This window comes from Drosophila novamexicana, unplaced genomic scaffold (genome assembly GCF_003285875.2).
Source record: "Drosophila novamexicana strain 15010-1031.04,08,12 unplaced genomic scaffold, DnovRS2.1 tig00000121-arrow-pilon, whole genome shotgun sequence".
Classification (NCBI taxonomy): Eukaryota; Metazoa; Arthropoda; class Insecta; order Diptera; family Drosophilidae; genus Drosophila; species Drosophila novamexicana.
The window spans coordinates 2,763,334-2,779,146 of record NW_020824773.1 but is presented as its reverse complement, the minus strand read 5'-3'; the positions used below and the strand labels follow the sequence as shown (position 1 = coordinate 2,779,146).

At 37.1% G+C, this 15,813-nt stretch overlaps 2 protein-coding genes across 4 annotated transcripts; one reads left to right on the top strand and one right to left on the bottom strand.

Moving 5' to 3' along the window:
- Nucleotides 1–2,670: 2,670 nt before the first annotated feature.
- On the top strand, nt 2,671–6,077 carry LOC115758073 (sodium-dependent nutrient amino acid transporter 1). The gene is made up of 6 exons (XM_030698587.1): nt 2,671–2,766; nt 2,829–3,135; nt 3,426–3,645; nt 4,072–4,446; nt 4,873–5,611; nt 5,668–6,077. The coding sequence occupies exons 1-6, from the start codon at nt 2,671–2,673 to the stop codon at nt 5,809–5,811; spliced, it is 1,881 nt and encodes a 626-aa protein (XP_030554447.1). The 3' UTR covers nt 5,812–6,077.
- A 1,039-nt stretch (nt 6,078–7,116) lies between these two features.
- Nucleotides 7,117–13,357, bottom strand: LOC115757871. 3 transcript variants are annotated; one of them, XM_030698307.1, is made up of 8 exons: nt 12,769–13,357; nt 10,794–11,147; nt 9,903–10,033; nt 9,600–9,843; nt 9,359–9,473; nt 8,758–8,899; nt 8,603–8,676; nt 7,117–8,102 (listed from the first exon to the last, which is right to left on the bottom strand). In XM_030698307.1, exons 1-8 carry the CDS (start codon nt 12,959–12,961, stop codon nt 7,904–7,906), a joined length of 1,452 nt encoding a protein of 483 aa, XP_030554167.1. In that variant the 5' UTR covers nt 12,962–13,357; the 3' UTR covers nt 7,117–7,903. The 3 variants fall into 3 exon arrangements, with proteins under 3 accessions (XP_030554167.1, XP_030554168.1, XP_030554170.1); XM_030698308.1 differs by having other exon boundaries at nt 10,794–11,135; XM_030698310.1 differs by lacking the exon at nt 10,794–11,147 and having other exon boundaries at nt 12,769–13,355.
- Between the last annotated feature and the right edge of the window lie 2,456 nt (nt 13,358–15,813).

Sequence of the window (15,813 nt, the reverse complement as noted above, 5' to 3'; positions counted from 1 at the left end):
TCTGGCGGTTGAAAGTAACTCGTCACCGAAGTGGAACCCAATTTTGACTAGCTCAAAAAATAAAAAACACGTGCATATGAGCATTTATTTAAAGATGGGTGACCGCGTGTTTCTCTTTTAATTCAAGTGGTTCGCAAATATTTACTTAGCCTTTATGAAGTGTTTCAGCTTATATTGATTTCTTTGTGACACACTCAATGGGTTAAATTAAATTAAGATTAACAAAAGGCACACTTATAGATGTGTTATTATTTCTGATCGGGTTATTCTGCGTTCATTCCGTCAGTTTAAAGGTTCATAAAAGTGAAGTGCTTGTTAAAAGTTCTGAGGCTATCAAAATTTGTAAATATCGCTCCAAAATATAACATTTATGTAAACAAAAACCAAACTTTTCAGATGTGATCTTTGTTGAGTATCATCACCTCGACGAACTGCTACATACATAGTACAAATAAGAGGTACTAGAAGTAATCTAAGGTGTTTTAGATGCCAAAACTTTTGGGATGTCTTTTTATCTGTGTTTGTCAAAGATTAATTAAACAAAATCCCTTGATAAAAAGTTGGAATAATGTTAGAATTGGGTTAAATAAAAGAAGCTTCAGTTTATTATGCGTAGCATGTTGATTATCTTATCCAGTTAATTATAGCCTAAATAACCTAATCCTGTTTAAAGACTGGTTTGTTTTTGAAAATATCTGTTTATATCAAGTGAAACATTATCCATAGACCTTAGGAACTGATCGCTACACAACTTCACAAACAAATTCGGAAAAAATTACAATTTGTGATAAGAGCTTGTTGCCCAAAACACAAAGCTGTTGCTCTCGGTTTGTCTATCAGCAATGTGACGAAATGATCAATGTTGTCTGCTTTCGAGCTTATTTTATATCTCTATATATACGACTGTTTGTCCTGATTGACTGACTGAGGGACCGACTGACTGACTGATTGGTGGTCAGCGCTCAGCGCAAACCGTCATAACTAATTTTCACTGAAGTTACCATATATGATGTAGGTTCACGTTAAGTCGGGGCTTCGGGAAATTCCACGTGCAGGTGTGAAAAAATCTCGGAAAAAGGTTGTATGAAACTTTTTTGCTTACCATCCGATCGGTTGGATGGCAATTGATAGTCGGGACCCGTACAAGTAGAAAGAGGTACCGTGTTTAACGGATATATTTGAAATATGTACCTAACGAGCACTCTGCGTATTTCCCTTTCGGTACTCGAAAGAATCTGTTCAATTCATTGCAAATAAAGTTGAAATGTTGGAAATGTGTATTTTTATATGATTTTTTTTTATTAGTGTAGCATTCTTGATCACTTCATTATACCCTTGCAGAGGGTATTATAATTTTGTCTTGAAATGTGTAACGCATAGAAGGAGACATCTCCGACCCCATAAATTATATATATTCTTGATCAGCATCAACAGCCGAGTCGATATAGCCATGTCCGTCTGTCCGTCTGTCTGTTTCAATGCGAACTAGTCTCTCAGTTTTAAAGCTATCTTAATGAATTTTTGCAGAATTCCATCTTTCTGTTGCACGCAGCACATATGTGAAAAACAGCTGGATCGGACCACTATATCATATAGCTGCCATAGGAACGATCGGTCGAAAATTAAGTTGTTGTATGAAAAAACATTTTGTTTATCAAGATATCTTGACCAAACTCGGCATTTATTAGTTTTACTATGCTCCTCATATATATGCAAAATCCTATTAAGATCGGACCACTATATCATATAGCTGCCATAGGAACGATCGATCGAAAATTAAGTTGTTGTATGAAAAAACATTTTGTTTATCAAGATATCTTGCCCAAACTCGGCATTTATTAGTTTTACTATGCTCCTCATATATATGCAAAATCCTATTAAGATCGGACCACTATATCATATAGCTGCCATAGGAACGATCGATCGAAAATTAAGTTGTTGTATGAAAAAACATTTTGTTTATCAAGATATCTTGACCAAACTCGGCATTTATTAGTTTTACTATGCTCCTCATATATATGCAAAATCCTATTAAGATCGGACCACTATATCATATAGCTGCCATAGGAACGATCGATCGAAAATTAAGTTGTTGTATGAAAAAACATTTTGTTTATCAAGATATCTTGCCCAAACTCGGCATTAACTATTTTCCCTAAGCTTCTTAGATACGGGCAAAGCAGTATAAGTATTATGAAATGGTTGGGCCTGCAAAGGTATTAGAGCTTCGGCGTGCCGAAGATAGCCTTTCTTTCTCGTTTTATTATTCTCTTGAACTCATAATTACTTATTAAATTGATATTTGCTTTTCCAAAGATTCATCCTGGTTGTTAGATGCGTTAGCCTTGCCTTGCCAGGGAGTTGAGCTTGTGTGCTTGTGGAGCCTCTGCAGATAGTTAGAGAATAAAGTGTTGTTATTCCGCTTTCCATATCAATTGTTTATGAAAAGATATTTGAGACCATTCATCATTCACAATTTTACAATCAGTGCTAGTCATAACTGCAGGCTTATCATCTTTAACTAAATCTCTAACGATATTAACAATGCATCTATCTGTTGTTATCGCAAGCCCTACATTATAATCTACAGGCGTGTGTGGCCTATAAAAATCTCATTCATTCTATCAGATGCACTTCACTTCTTGCATCGCTTGACGCTTCAATCCAAATATGGATAACACACAATTCGCCAAACTTAATAAATGTTTAGATGGAAATATAAAGTTGTCGAACGAAAAGGATTGCGTGGTCTACACTAGCGAATTGGTGAGTAATAGCTCAAGGAATTGAGACCCCCAGGATGAATCATATACCCAATCGATTCACAGTTGACCATGGACAGCAGCAGCAGCGAGGAGGGACGCGAGCAGCTAACGGAGGGGCATGCCACCATGCGGGACACTTGGGGCAAGGGTGTTGAGTTTCTGTTTTCCTGCATAGCCTTGAGTGTGGGCTTGGGCAATGTTTGGCGTTTTCCTTTTATAGCGTTGGAAAATGGTGGCGGTGCCTTTCTTATACCCTATTTGGTGGTGCTGTTGCTGGTGGGTCGACCGATCTACTATCTGGAGGTTATCATTGGACAGTTCTGCAGTCGAGGCTGCATTGGCGCTTTTGATATGGCGCCCATTTTTAAAGGTACACTAAATTTGATATAGATATAATTGTACAATAAATGTATGGCTATAAAAAAACTGATTGACAGACTGACTGGTTGATTGACTGCTTGATTGATATTTAAGACACAGCCGAGGAAACTACAATTTTCTCCCTGTGAGCCTTAAACCTTTAATTAATTAACAAACTTTTCAAACTTTAAATCAAAATTATTTTACCCGAGCAAGGCCGGGTAATGTTTGCTAGCAATTTTTTGTATTCTTACTCAGCACTTGCATCTACTTCTTATCTAGACTTTTTCTAACTTCCAGGTGTGGCCTATGGTCAGGTGTACTCAACCGCATTGGCTACCACGTACTATGCCTGCATCATGGCCCTGACTATACGCTATTTGGTGGTCTCCTTTTCCGATGTGCTGCCCTGGACGTACTGCCTCATAGAGTGGGGCAGTCAGTGTGTAGCGACCGGAGCGGCTGGCAACAACAGCAGCACTCCAGTCCACGGTATATCCTCAGCGGAGCTATATTTTACGTAAGCATTATTTAAACGTATATTGAAGCATCTCCTATATAAGTTATATATATTCACGATAAGGATCTGTCTGTTCATTTGCATTATCTCCAGGATTAGAAGAGCTAAAGAGTTTATTATTTATCGATAACTCATATTCGATAATTATCAATTTTTAGCCTTGGCTCCCGAGATTATTCGACCTAGATGCGTCAAATATATAACTTGTTGGCCATCTTCTTATAAAAATTTAAAAGTTGACAACTCTATGGCCCTGACTTTTGCTATATAGGCAAGTTTTGATACCATCTTTAAGCCCTTAAATTTTAAAACAATTGAAAAATCAAGAGCTATTCATGAATTAAAAAATAATGAATGCGTAGCTGGATATAGGCTATCTTCTAGTCGGAAGGCTACCAGATAACACTTACTTGTATCCACTTGCAGGCGCACAGTGCTGCGTGAGCCAGAAAGCTTGGATGAGGGCCTCGGCACGCCCAGCTGGGAGATGGTCATCTGCTTGCTGGTCACCTGGATCATCATTGCCCTCACCTTGTTCAAGGGTATACGCAGCTCGGGCAAAGCATCCTACTTCTTGGCACTCTTTCCCTATGCCATCATGCTGATCCTGCTGATCAGAGCGGTAACCTTGCCGGGCGCCTGGCAGGGCATTGCCTATTTCATACAGCCACAGTGGAGGCAGCTGCTCAATCCGCATGTCTGGTATGCGGCCATAACGCAGATGTTCTTCTCCCTGGCCATTTGCTTTGGCACACTGATCATGTATGCCTCCTTTAATGAGTTCAATAAGCGTGTGCACAAGTAAGTACTAGCTATAATAATATATATACAATTTTTCTGACAGACTGATTGATTGAATGACTGATTGATGACTAACTTAAAGCTCCAGCCGTAAGAGCTTGGCTACCAAATTTTTATTAAGACGGGGTTTAGTTAAATTATTGGTAAAAAATAGGTGGAAATTTATAACAAGATATATTTAATCATATTGCATCCGTTGGACTTAAAAAAAGGATTTTCCAAGTTAAATTTAATGGGAGACGTGTTTCACCTTTATCGGAAAATCCATCTCTCTGGGTGGAAAATGGTTATTCCAGTTAAATGTGTATTCCAGTGTATGGCCAAAAATTAAATTTTTGTCCGAGCTGTACAAAAGAAACGGAAGTTAATAAATAATAATACATACTAAAGCTTTACTCCCCCCTTTTCCGTAACTCTTCAACACAGAGACGTCATCATTATCACAACTATAGATTCGTTTACCTCCATTTTGGCCGGCTGCATCATCTTTGGTATTCTGGGCAATTTGGCGCACGAGACAAACACCACGGACATATCGCAGGTGGTCAAGGGCGGCGCTGGCTTGGCCTTTATCTCGTATCCGGAGGCTATAGCCAAGTTTAAGTATTTGCCGCAACTGTTTGCCGTGCTCTTCTTCTTCATGCTGCTGGTGCTGGGCATTGGCAGTAATATAGGCATGGCCACCTGTGTGATCAATGTGGTCAAGGATCGCTTTCCCCAACTGCCACACTGGCAGCTGGCCATTGGCGCCTCAGTGATTGGTTTTGTGTGCGGCCTGGTCTACATGACGCCTGGCGGGCAGTTTATACTGAATCTGGTGGATTTCTATGGTTGCACATTCATTGCCCTGGTGCTGGCCATTGTTGAGCTGCTGGCTGTGTCCTGGATTTACGGCGTAAAGCGCCTGTGCAGCGACATAGAGTTTATGCTGAATGTGAAGACCAGTTTCTATTGGCGCATCTGCTGGGCCATTGTGGCGCCCGGTTTGATGTTCCTCGTGCTAATCTATATGCTGGTCAGCTATGAGCCGCTCACATACAAAGGCGTCGCCTATCCACAGGCAGCCTATATGACTGGCTGGCTAATCTGGGGCCTGGGCGTGGCGCAGCTGCCCTTCTGGGCGCTCTACATGATTTACCAACAGCCCGGCCAGAGCTTTCGCAGCGTAAGTCTTACAGATTAAGTTGCTTGTATTTTGCATTAAGCTTTGCCTGCCCGCAGAAACTCCAACTTGCCCTGCAGCCCACGGCGGATTGGGGTCCACGTCAACCGCAGCAGCTGCAGGCTTACCTGATGCATCGCCAGCGCGTGGTGGAGTCTAAGCTGCAACGCGGCGGCTTCTTTTTTGACAACATCTTTGGTTAGTTGTAGAGCTCGTCAGTATTTCAATTTATTTCAAAAACTAATTTCTCAGCATTTTGAAAATACTTTTGTACGCTTTATTTCTTGAAATGACCGAAAAAACAAACCGCACAAATTTAAATGATTTTCGTTTGTTTAGAGCGTTTTTAGCTTTTTAGGTATGAAAAGAATTTAAAAACTAACATTTTTTGCAGATTTCTGTTTTGCAATTGTTTAATTATGTTAATAATAGGCTTTAGCATTTTAGCAGCAATTTTCAACTATTTTATCTTAGTAAAGCTAAGTACAAAACTAAATTATAATATAATCAAATAAAATACATTTATTTAAATGTACACAAAATTATAAAAAAAGTAAATTTATACAAAGCTTGCAAATTGGTTTTGCAGTAAGTTTTGTAAATATTCATAGAAAATAAAGTTGGTTTAAATAAAACAAAAAACCAAATTTCTAATATTATTTTCCTTTTGGTTATGTTGGGTTTGGACAGGCGGAAAGAAAAATTCTTACAAAATTAATTCTAAGTAAGGTTATTTTTTATAGCATAAATATATAATTATTTTAAAGTCCCATTTTTTTTTATAAGAAATACTTTTAAATTGCTTTTTGTAACGTTTGAACAAATAGCAAATAATTTGTTAGTTTTTAGAAAGAAAAAATGTTTGTTAAATTAATGATTTATATTTCCTTTTTAATTTAGCAAGGTTCCGTGAAAATGTTTGAGAGACTTTTTGATTAAATTCTTAAGTTATGCTTGACGAGAAAAAATTTTAAATATAGCATCTATAGCATTTGATATAGTGCAGTTAGATTTAAAAATTGTAGGCAAATGTGAAAAGCAAGCATGTTTACGGATAAATTATTTTTTGTTAGGCACTTTGCCAAGCTTCTTCAAGCATAAAGCGATTAGTTCGGAAAGTAGTAAAGGCTAACGAGAAATCGATAATTAATTTAAATGATATTTAAAATAAAAACTGAAGTTCCTTAACAAAAATTTCTTAGTAACAAACAATAAAAGACATACAGAGAATTGTTATTATTATTTATGCATCTGCTGTAATTCGAATGCACTCGAATTCATTTAATTACAATAAATTTCTGATTAATTATCACAGCACTTTTTGATTTTTATATTCTTTTTGTTATTATTGTGCAAAATTAGATATATGCCAAACAGAATTGAATAAGTTTCAAACTCAAGTATTTACAGCTCCTAACTTATGCATAAGAACTAAGCTACTTATTGTTTTTTATTTTATTATAATTATTATTATTAATATTATATTTTATGTTCAGCTGCAGCTAAGCAATTTATTTAAATTGTCGAATAAAATGATTATTTTAAAAAGTTCTTATTTGGCTTGCTTTGAAATATCTTTTGAGCTGTTTGTCTTATTCGTCTTGAAAATTTTTTTGGTTTTGTTTTTATTTATTTTTGTATTTATTTTCATCATTTTGTTGGCAGATTTTTGTTAGATTTGGGCAATGTTTTCACATTTTCATGTAGCACTTTTTGATTAGTTGGTGAAACCCATTAAAATGTGATTTCGATATACTATATATAAGAGCGTAATATATAATTGTATATATGTATATATATCTATCGGTATACAAACTAATCAACACTAATGAATTAAGAATTGACTTGTAATTTCATAGCCTACATTTCAGCGCAAAGATTTTTTCAGTTATAATTAAAATTCAGCGTAACTTGGCTATACATATATATTTATATAGTATACTTAATTAGAATCGAAAATCTATATGCACTGGCTAAAAAATGGAAGTTGTATTTAACGTTTTGTTCACACTAGATATGGTCCTATTTGTGTTGCGTCTATATATATAGAAAAGTTAACAGATATACGATATGAGTTACCTTGAGTATATTGTCTACTTGCTAATGATATTGCCTGTACGTGTGTGTGTTTGTTTGGGTGTGTGTGTGTGCCTATTAGAATTTAAAAGTTGCTTGTCTCGGGTTCATATATCCCGTTCATATTTAGTTAAAATTTGAATCACTTAACAATTGCCTTTTAGTTTTCACTTTTCTAAACATCTCTATTTACAGCATAGAAAAATAGTAGTATTTGCTCTAGAAAGTCTGTATTGGTCGATAGAGTCCTGTATAGCCACACAGACGGGCACGCAGTGCCGGTATCAAAAAGGCAGCCAACGATATATCCTTCAAAAGCTCTGCACACTCACAGACCAACAGATACATTTTGTCCCCCTTCTGTGAGGTGCTCTTATGCAGGGCTATGCGACGGAGGCCCGCAGCGCGTGGTAAGTATCTGTGAATATAGATATAGATGTAGATTTAGATATAGATATAGATATAGATATAGATATAGATATAGATATAGATATAGATATAGATATAGATATAGATATAGATATAGATATAGATATAGATATAGATATAGATATAGATATAGATATAGATATAGATATAGATATAGATATAGATATAGATATAGATATAGATATAGATATAGATATAGATATAGATATAGATATAGATATAGATATAGATATAGATATAGATATAGATATAGATATAGATATAGATATAGATATAGATATAGATATAGATATAGATATAGATATAGATATAGATATAGATATAGATATAGATATAGATATAGATATAGATATAGATATAGATATAGATATAGATATAGATATAGATATAGATATAGATATAGATATAGATATAGATATAGATATAGATATAGATATAGATATAGATATAGATATAGATAGAGATAGAGATAGAATAAACGCTGCTTGCCTATAGAGCATCCGCGCGCCCGTCCAATATAGCCAATTCTTTTCGAAGCGCTCGCCGTCGTCACCCTCGAAAACCTGAAATTAAATTTTGCATTTTACATTTTACATTTAAATATCAGATGGTCCAGGCTAATCTTGGCCAGAGCTTGCACTTGCCTTGAACACGCTGATTATGTAGCCTGTAGCCGCTGTCTGGGACTTCTTGAAGCTGCCGGCTTCGTTGGAGGGCAGCACCAGCGGGGGTCGGCAAATGGCAGCCACCTCGCTGTACAGGTCTAGCGTGTGGGCGGCAGTGTATCTGAAGGGGATGTTAACAACTTAGTTCAATGGCAAAGCGAAGCAAGTTTGCTGATGGAATTTAAAATACCCTGTAACATTCATTTATCTTAAAGACTTAAAGCTTCCCTTAATAAAGTGAAACTTCAAGAGAGATAATAAGCTTGTGTTTCTACAACATGATTGACTAATATATACCCTAAACTTCTGCTTTTGTGAATGTTTAGGTGTCTGTTAACTCATCGAAATCATGATATTAGGCTTGATTAAATTGATAGGTATAGATGGTTACCTCATTCTTAAAAAAGACAATAAGTACAAATTAAAAAACAGAGACTGTTAGAATATGTTATGTAGAATTTGAGTCCACACAGAATATCTAAGACTAAGTCTAACATCTCTTTCAAAAATATAAATTACAGGGTATTAGAACAGCACAAATTCGCATAAAAAATGTGCTGATTGCTGTTGATTATCTTACTTGAGTGCTTTTGGCTCGAATTTGGAGAGCGATGAGACACGCAGGTTGGAATAGAAATTCGATGGATCCGTTTGCATCGTGTTGATCAGATAATACGAAATAAAAGGAAATTCAGCTAAAGTAAAATGACGAAAGTGAAAGCATGATAAAATTGCAGAGAATTTTAATTGTTAGCGAAAGGAACGCTAGCTCTCGAATATTTATTAAATTTGTTTTTTTTTCCAATTTCTCATACACTTACAGCTTTTCTCCATATTGGCTAGTATCATGCCGCCGACGGCTGTGTTCGCCTGCTGCACCTCCGTTAAGAGCTCCGAGGCAATGGCGCGTTGCTTGAGCAGCGGATGGGAGAGCGGCGATTCCATAACTGGATCTATGGCCTCAAGTGGACTCATGAGATGCACAAGTATGCACAACTTGGGATCGGAGACCTCCAAAACGCTGAGCGGGCTGCTGGCCTTGCCATCGGCGCTCAGAGCAGGTAACTAAAGTAATGCGAATAAGCTTTAAGCTCCTGACTAAAGAATTAAATAGAGCTTTTTACCGGTATGCCGGCTGGCAGAAAGCGATCAACACTGTGCACCGGAATAATGAAACAGTCGCGATCCAAGGTAGCCAAAGAGATGGGCTCCGCACGTGTCGTTCCCGCGTTGCCACCACCCCCACCAAAGTTGCCTGAAAATTGAAAAGTGATGGTAACGTTAGCTTATCGAAAGTTTGAAAAGTGAAGATAGTTAAATATACACAACAATGTTACGATAGGTACCATTAGGAAAAGCTTACAAATGTGTCTAGCTGTTTTGAGCTTTTGTCGATCGCATTTAAAAGCAACACAAAAAGCTTTTGCTGCAGATCCTTTAGCTTAAAGTGCCAGCGAGCTTAAAGCTTTAAGCAGAAGACTTGCCAGTACAAGTTGCCACAACTAAAAAGCTTTGCCGAGCTTTTGTTAGGTTATTAAAGCTTCTGCTGTGCTTCCGTTAGCAAGTTGGCTAGAAATACTGAAAACTTAACATTTTCAAAACTTTTGCTGAATGTCAAATATTAAATTAAAGGCAATAGAGCGCAATAGCTTTCAAGCGTGTACAAAACATGTCTAGCTTTCAGTATTCAATCAACACAACAAAGAACTTGCACTAACAACAACAAGATGAGAAAGAACACGAGGAAGTGTACAAATTAAAGTACACTAAAATAGGCTTCGTTTTGTTTTGTTTTTTTTTTTTTTGTTTGGTTAAGGAAAACGTGTGTATATTATTGTGTTTGTGTGTGTGCGTTTAGGGAGTGAATGCAACATACGTAGGCACAACAGATGCTGGTTGTGAGCTTTTATTGTGATTAGTTTGATATTTTCTTGCAGTGTATATATATGCATTCGCTTTGGATGTAGTAGTGGCAGCAACCACAACAACAAGTTTCACAAGTCGTTGGCTCAAACCTTGCCGCGTCGCCGCTGCGGCAGCTGTTAGCAGCGTGCTCGTCGCACTCAGCGTCTGTGGCAGTTGCTGTTGTTGATACGAGTAGCCGGCATGTTGTTGTTGCTGCTGTTGTAGCTGCTGCTGCTGCTGTTGTTGTTGCGGCTGCAACTGTTGCTGCAGCCTGATGAGACTGTTATTTGTGCTGTTGCCGCCGCCAGGGCTGCTGCCGTTCCAACGCATCAACGAGACGGACCGATCGACCAGCGGCTGCGGCAGGTCCACTTCATAGGGATTGGATGGCTGTGTAAAGGACGTGGACGTGGTCGGGGTACTGGGTATGCCCGATAGTGCGCTACATCGTTCTGCAATGGATGCTGTTGATATTTTATATGGACACACAACACAAAAACAAAAAAAAAAAACAAAAAAAATCATAATAGAGAGAGAGCATTTAGAAAATTGAATTCTTGTCAGGATTTGGGGAAAAGGCTTGTTGGGATATAGTGCTCGATGAGAGTTTGATTTTCAGTTTTCTTTGTTTTCTGTTGTTGCAGTTAGGCACATATTACGGATATTTTTATTTACACAAAACTAGACATATTCAACTCATGTTTTTTGGTATTAGTAGGCGACGCATTGTTGCAATTAATTGTTAGCTGGATATATAGATATTATATACATACGCTATTTAAGTGCACAATTCCATTCGCTTGACCTTTTCAATATAAATGAAATAATCTGTGCTCTTTAAACATTCAAGGACATTACCATTGCCAAAAAAAAGAAAAAAAAAACAGAAGAAGAATCGCAGCTTACATATACTTCTCTTGCCCTAAAAGCCAAGCCAACTGGAAATTCGTAGATAAGCGGAACATGTGAGCATTTCGATAACGCTTGAGCTTAAGTCTGGCCAACTAAAATATTTATGTAGAGCATAAAGTGAGAGTAATACGCATCGTTGTTATTTATTGCAACGTTTCCTGCATGCGCGCCTAAGAAAGCCAGCTAATTTTCATTGGCAAATGTGAAGAAAATTGCATTAGCCTGTGATGTGTAGGAAAATGAAGTGTTTGACAGATACAATGGGACTGATACAAGACAATATCAGCCTGGAACTAACCATAGAGTAGTTTATCGTTACTTCTTATGGGCTGTAAATCTATAGCATGACATAAGTATGTATTTAAACTAACCATAAAGTAGTTAATTGTTACTTCTTATGGGCTGTAAATCTATAGCATGACATAAGTATGTATTAAATTTCCTTGACATTTCTATATATTCATATATATATATTTTTATATATTATATTAACATTAAGATGTTCAGTTGTCGTTCATGATAAATTTAATTTCAAATTTGTTTGACTCAACGTTGTATTTGAGAAAGCATTTTCTCATAAAAATGAATTTTAATGTTGACTAAAACAGAGAATAAAATAATGCCTATATATTCTAATGCATACATAAAAATAAACCTTTTTATAAATCGATTAGCTCTCTGAATTCCGATAACGAACAGGAACACGCAGCTGATTGTCTAAATGCAATAATGTTGTGGCGCATGCTGCGTATGCGTGATATGCGCACATATTACGTATACGCCGCATATGCTGCTGGCTAATTGAATATGTTCAACGATTATCTGCCATGAGCGCTTAACCGCGCCTGAATAACAATCGGCAGCTGGCGAATCCTTTTCGCTGTCTCTATTTGGAAAATTGATGCAAACATTTGAATGTGAATGGGAATGAAATGTAAAAATGAATTGGGGGCGAGTTAATGGGTTAATGGAGCGCAAATAACTGAGCCGAGGGCTAAAGCAGAACACAAAAGCGCAACAGAGATGGAAAGACAGAGTAAGAAAGAGATAGACATATATGGAGAGAGAGAGAGAAAGATAGAGCGACAGAGACAGACAGTTATAGAGAGAGAGAAAGAAAGAGAGTGTGCAATGGTATTCATGTAGCTATTGAATTGCTTGGCGAAAATTTACCTTCGCCCACATCATAGCCGGGTCGATTGGGCGAGAAAAACAGATGGGTGCGATAATGTATTTCCTCCGGCTGCTGCACCAGGCCCATATCCCGCGAACGTTTCGTGCGATTTGCCTTCGACTGAAGCTTGCCGCCGCCGCCGCCGGATTTGCTGGCACCCTCGCGAAAATTCTTGCGAAACATTAAATTCATGTTGTTGTTGTTGTTGTTGTTGTTGTTGCAGTTATACAATGATGTCTATGAGTGTCCTGTGTGGCTGATTGGTGCTATTGAATGGGCTGCTGATGGTGGTTCGATGCAGGTGCAGGTGCTGCTGTCGCTGCCGTTGTCCGCACACTTGATTAATTTCGTGTATATTCGTTATGTTGCCTTTTGAGCCTGGCCGTGTATACGAATTGCAGGGTATACGTGTGTGTGTGTGTGAGTGTGTGGTTACCATCCAGCTTATTTGTATTTACTTTAGTCTCGGTGAATGTGTGCGTTTGCTTGGGTTTTCAGTTTGTTTTGTTTGCTTTTTTATTTACTTTGTTATTGAGTTAAATTCATTTGCCCGCTTTGAGGTCAGACAATTTAATTTATTTGCTTTTGACCTGCCCAACATAATGAAGTGCTTCAATTTTAAGCTTAATTGAAACTTGTAGTAACACGTTTAAGTAAAAAGAAGAGAAAACAAAAAAAAACAGAGAAGTTCCCTTGCAACAGGTAGAGACAACTTTTCACCGGTTCGAAGCAAATTTGTGTCAAATGCTTTTTGCGCACTGCGCTTCAGCGAATTTTCTGAATTTATTTATTTTTTTTTTGTCATTTTCTTGGGTCTATTTTTAGCTGCGTGCGTATTTGCTCAGCATTTTGTTGGCATTTGGTTTTTATAAATTAATTGCTAGCAAAGATTTAATTAGTCATCCAAAACATAGCCACGGCAGTGGTAAACGCACCTTTCAATTTCATTTAGTTCTAAGAGAATTTGTAATATTTACAGCTGGTTTTTGAGGCATTTTTAATTGGAGTAAGATATTTTAATCTGCTTTAAGAATAGAATATGTATCTTTAACATATCTTTAAAAGTTCATTATAGAAAAAACATGTAATAGCAAAGCAAGCTGCAAAGTTCATCCAAGGAGCTGCTTATAAAAACGATGCTGACGCCCATCTGGACCTAGCGATTGCCAGGATCTTGGCTGATTCCATCACAGAGAGGCACCCAAAAGGGTTCACGCCTGCGACCAACCTACGAGGCGAACTATCTAAACACCCTTCAGTTCCTGTCGTTAATCTCCTTCATTTTAGGCTGGCAGATAAAGGGCTAACAATATTCAAAATAAGTCAAGGATATTACTGTATTCAAATTCTTTAATGGAAACATATAAAACTGATGAAAAATTGCCAAGTATCTGTTAGTCTATCAATATGTATAACGTTTTATAATTGACTTCCCTAATGCTCAGCTTGTCGCAAATTTGGCAGCAATTTTCCGTTTTTCTCTTGGAACAAAAAGCCAATCAAAAAGTCAAAAGCGCTTAACTTGCAACATAAACACACACACATGAGTGTGTGTGTGCGTGTACTATAGTTTGTTGTTGTTTTTTTTTTTTGTGGCAGCAGCTGCGGAAATAACCCATTTCCGCTGCTAAACATTTGAAAATTACTCAACACACTTACGAAGGAAACGGGAGCATGAGCCTTAAGTTTCTTGTGTGTAAGTAGCTCAAATATACCCTGTTACTGATTGCACAGTGGATATATTGTGCATATGCATGTTTATGTAACATGTAGATATATATATGGCAGAGATATTAAATATTACAGAGAACTGAGATCTATTCAAGCTCTGAAATCAAGGACATTCTTTTTAGATAAGTTTCATTCAATGAGTTAACGATATGTTGAAAACAGTTTGTGGGGTATATAAAAGTCGACTAACTGCAGATAGTAGCCGTAGCTTATATTTTTCTTTGGGCACGCGAACAGCCAAAACGGAAAGTCAAGCTGTAAAGGGCCAGCAATTAGCTGCTGCCAAAAAGGGGTTTAGCCCACAAGAGAGACAGTCAGACAGAGGAAGAGAAAGAGAAGGCACGAGAGAGATTTGTATATCAGTGTGAGTTTAATTAGTTCAAGACACGACGCAATTAGTTCTACTGCCACTTATTGATTGCCATTGAGCGATAAATTTCAACAACAGCATCGGAATCGCAGCAGCCAAAATCGCTGAGCCGAGCAAATTGAAAAGTTCTTGAAAAGTCATTTATAACAATCGTTTTGGCTGTTGGGCATTAAAGCGCAACCATCAAAATGGATTAATGGTAAGTATATAAGAAAGCAAACTCATGAAAGCCAACGTAAAAGTTATAGGGAAACGGAAATTAAGAGGAAGTTTCACAAAAAGTTTAATATTGAAAGAGAAAATTTGCCAATATTAAGAAAACAGTTTCCGGTTGATAATTTTTATATGCTCACAGGCATGGGAAAATCAGAAGGTAATAATGCTTCTGGGCAAATTTATTTCACATTTTTATTTAGATTTTAACAAACAAGCAAATTAAGCCTTCAAACTTTCATGCCAGCCATCTCTCAAGTATGGTCCATCTTCCCAATTAAGTCTAATCCAACATAATCTGACATGTTCTAACTTCACCCAATGTATTTTAACATAATTTAGTTTAACTTCAGACTTTAAACAAAGCGTTTTGCCACACAAAATCTTCCCATTCGACTATATAATACAGCAGTAAGTAGCGTAGCCGGGTTTTTCCAAGAAATCTTGATTAACAAAGAAGTTTTCCATACAAGAACTTATATGCTAGTTCCCACATATGTATGTACTGCCTGCAAAATAAAGACCGACCTATGCAAAGTTCGCATAGAAACAGACAGAAGAGGATGTTGAAGCTGATCTAGAATATATATACCCCATAGGGTCAAAAATGTCTCTTTCTATGCGTAACACATTTCTATGACAAAATTATAAAAATGTTAACCATTATAATCTAACATAATCGAACACATATCATGATCTTTTTTATACCCTACAAACAGAACAACCAAGC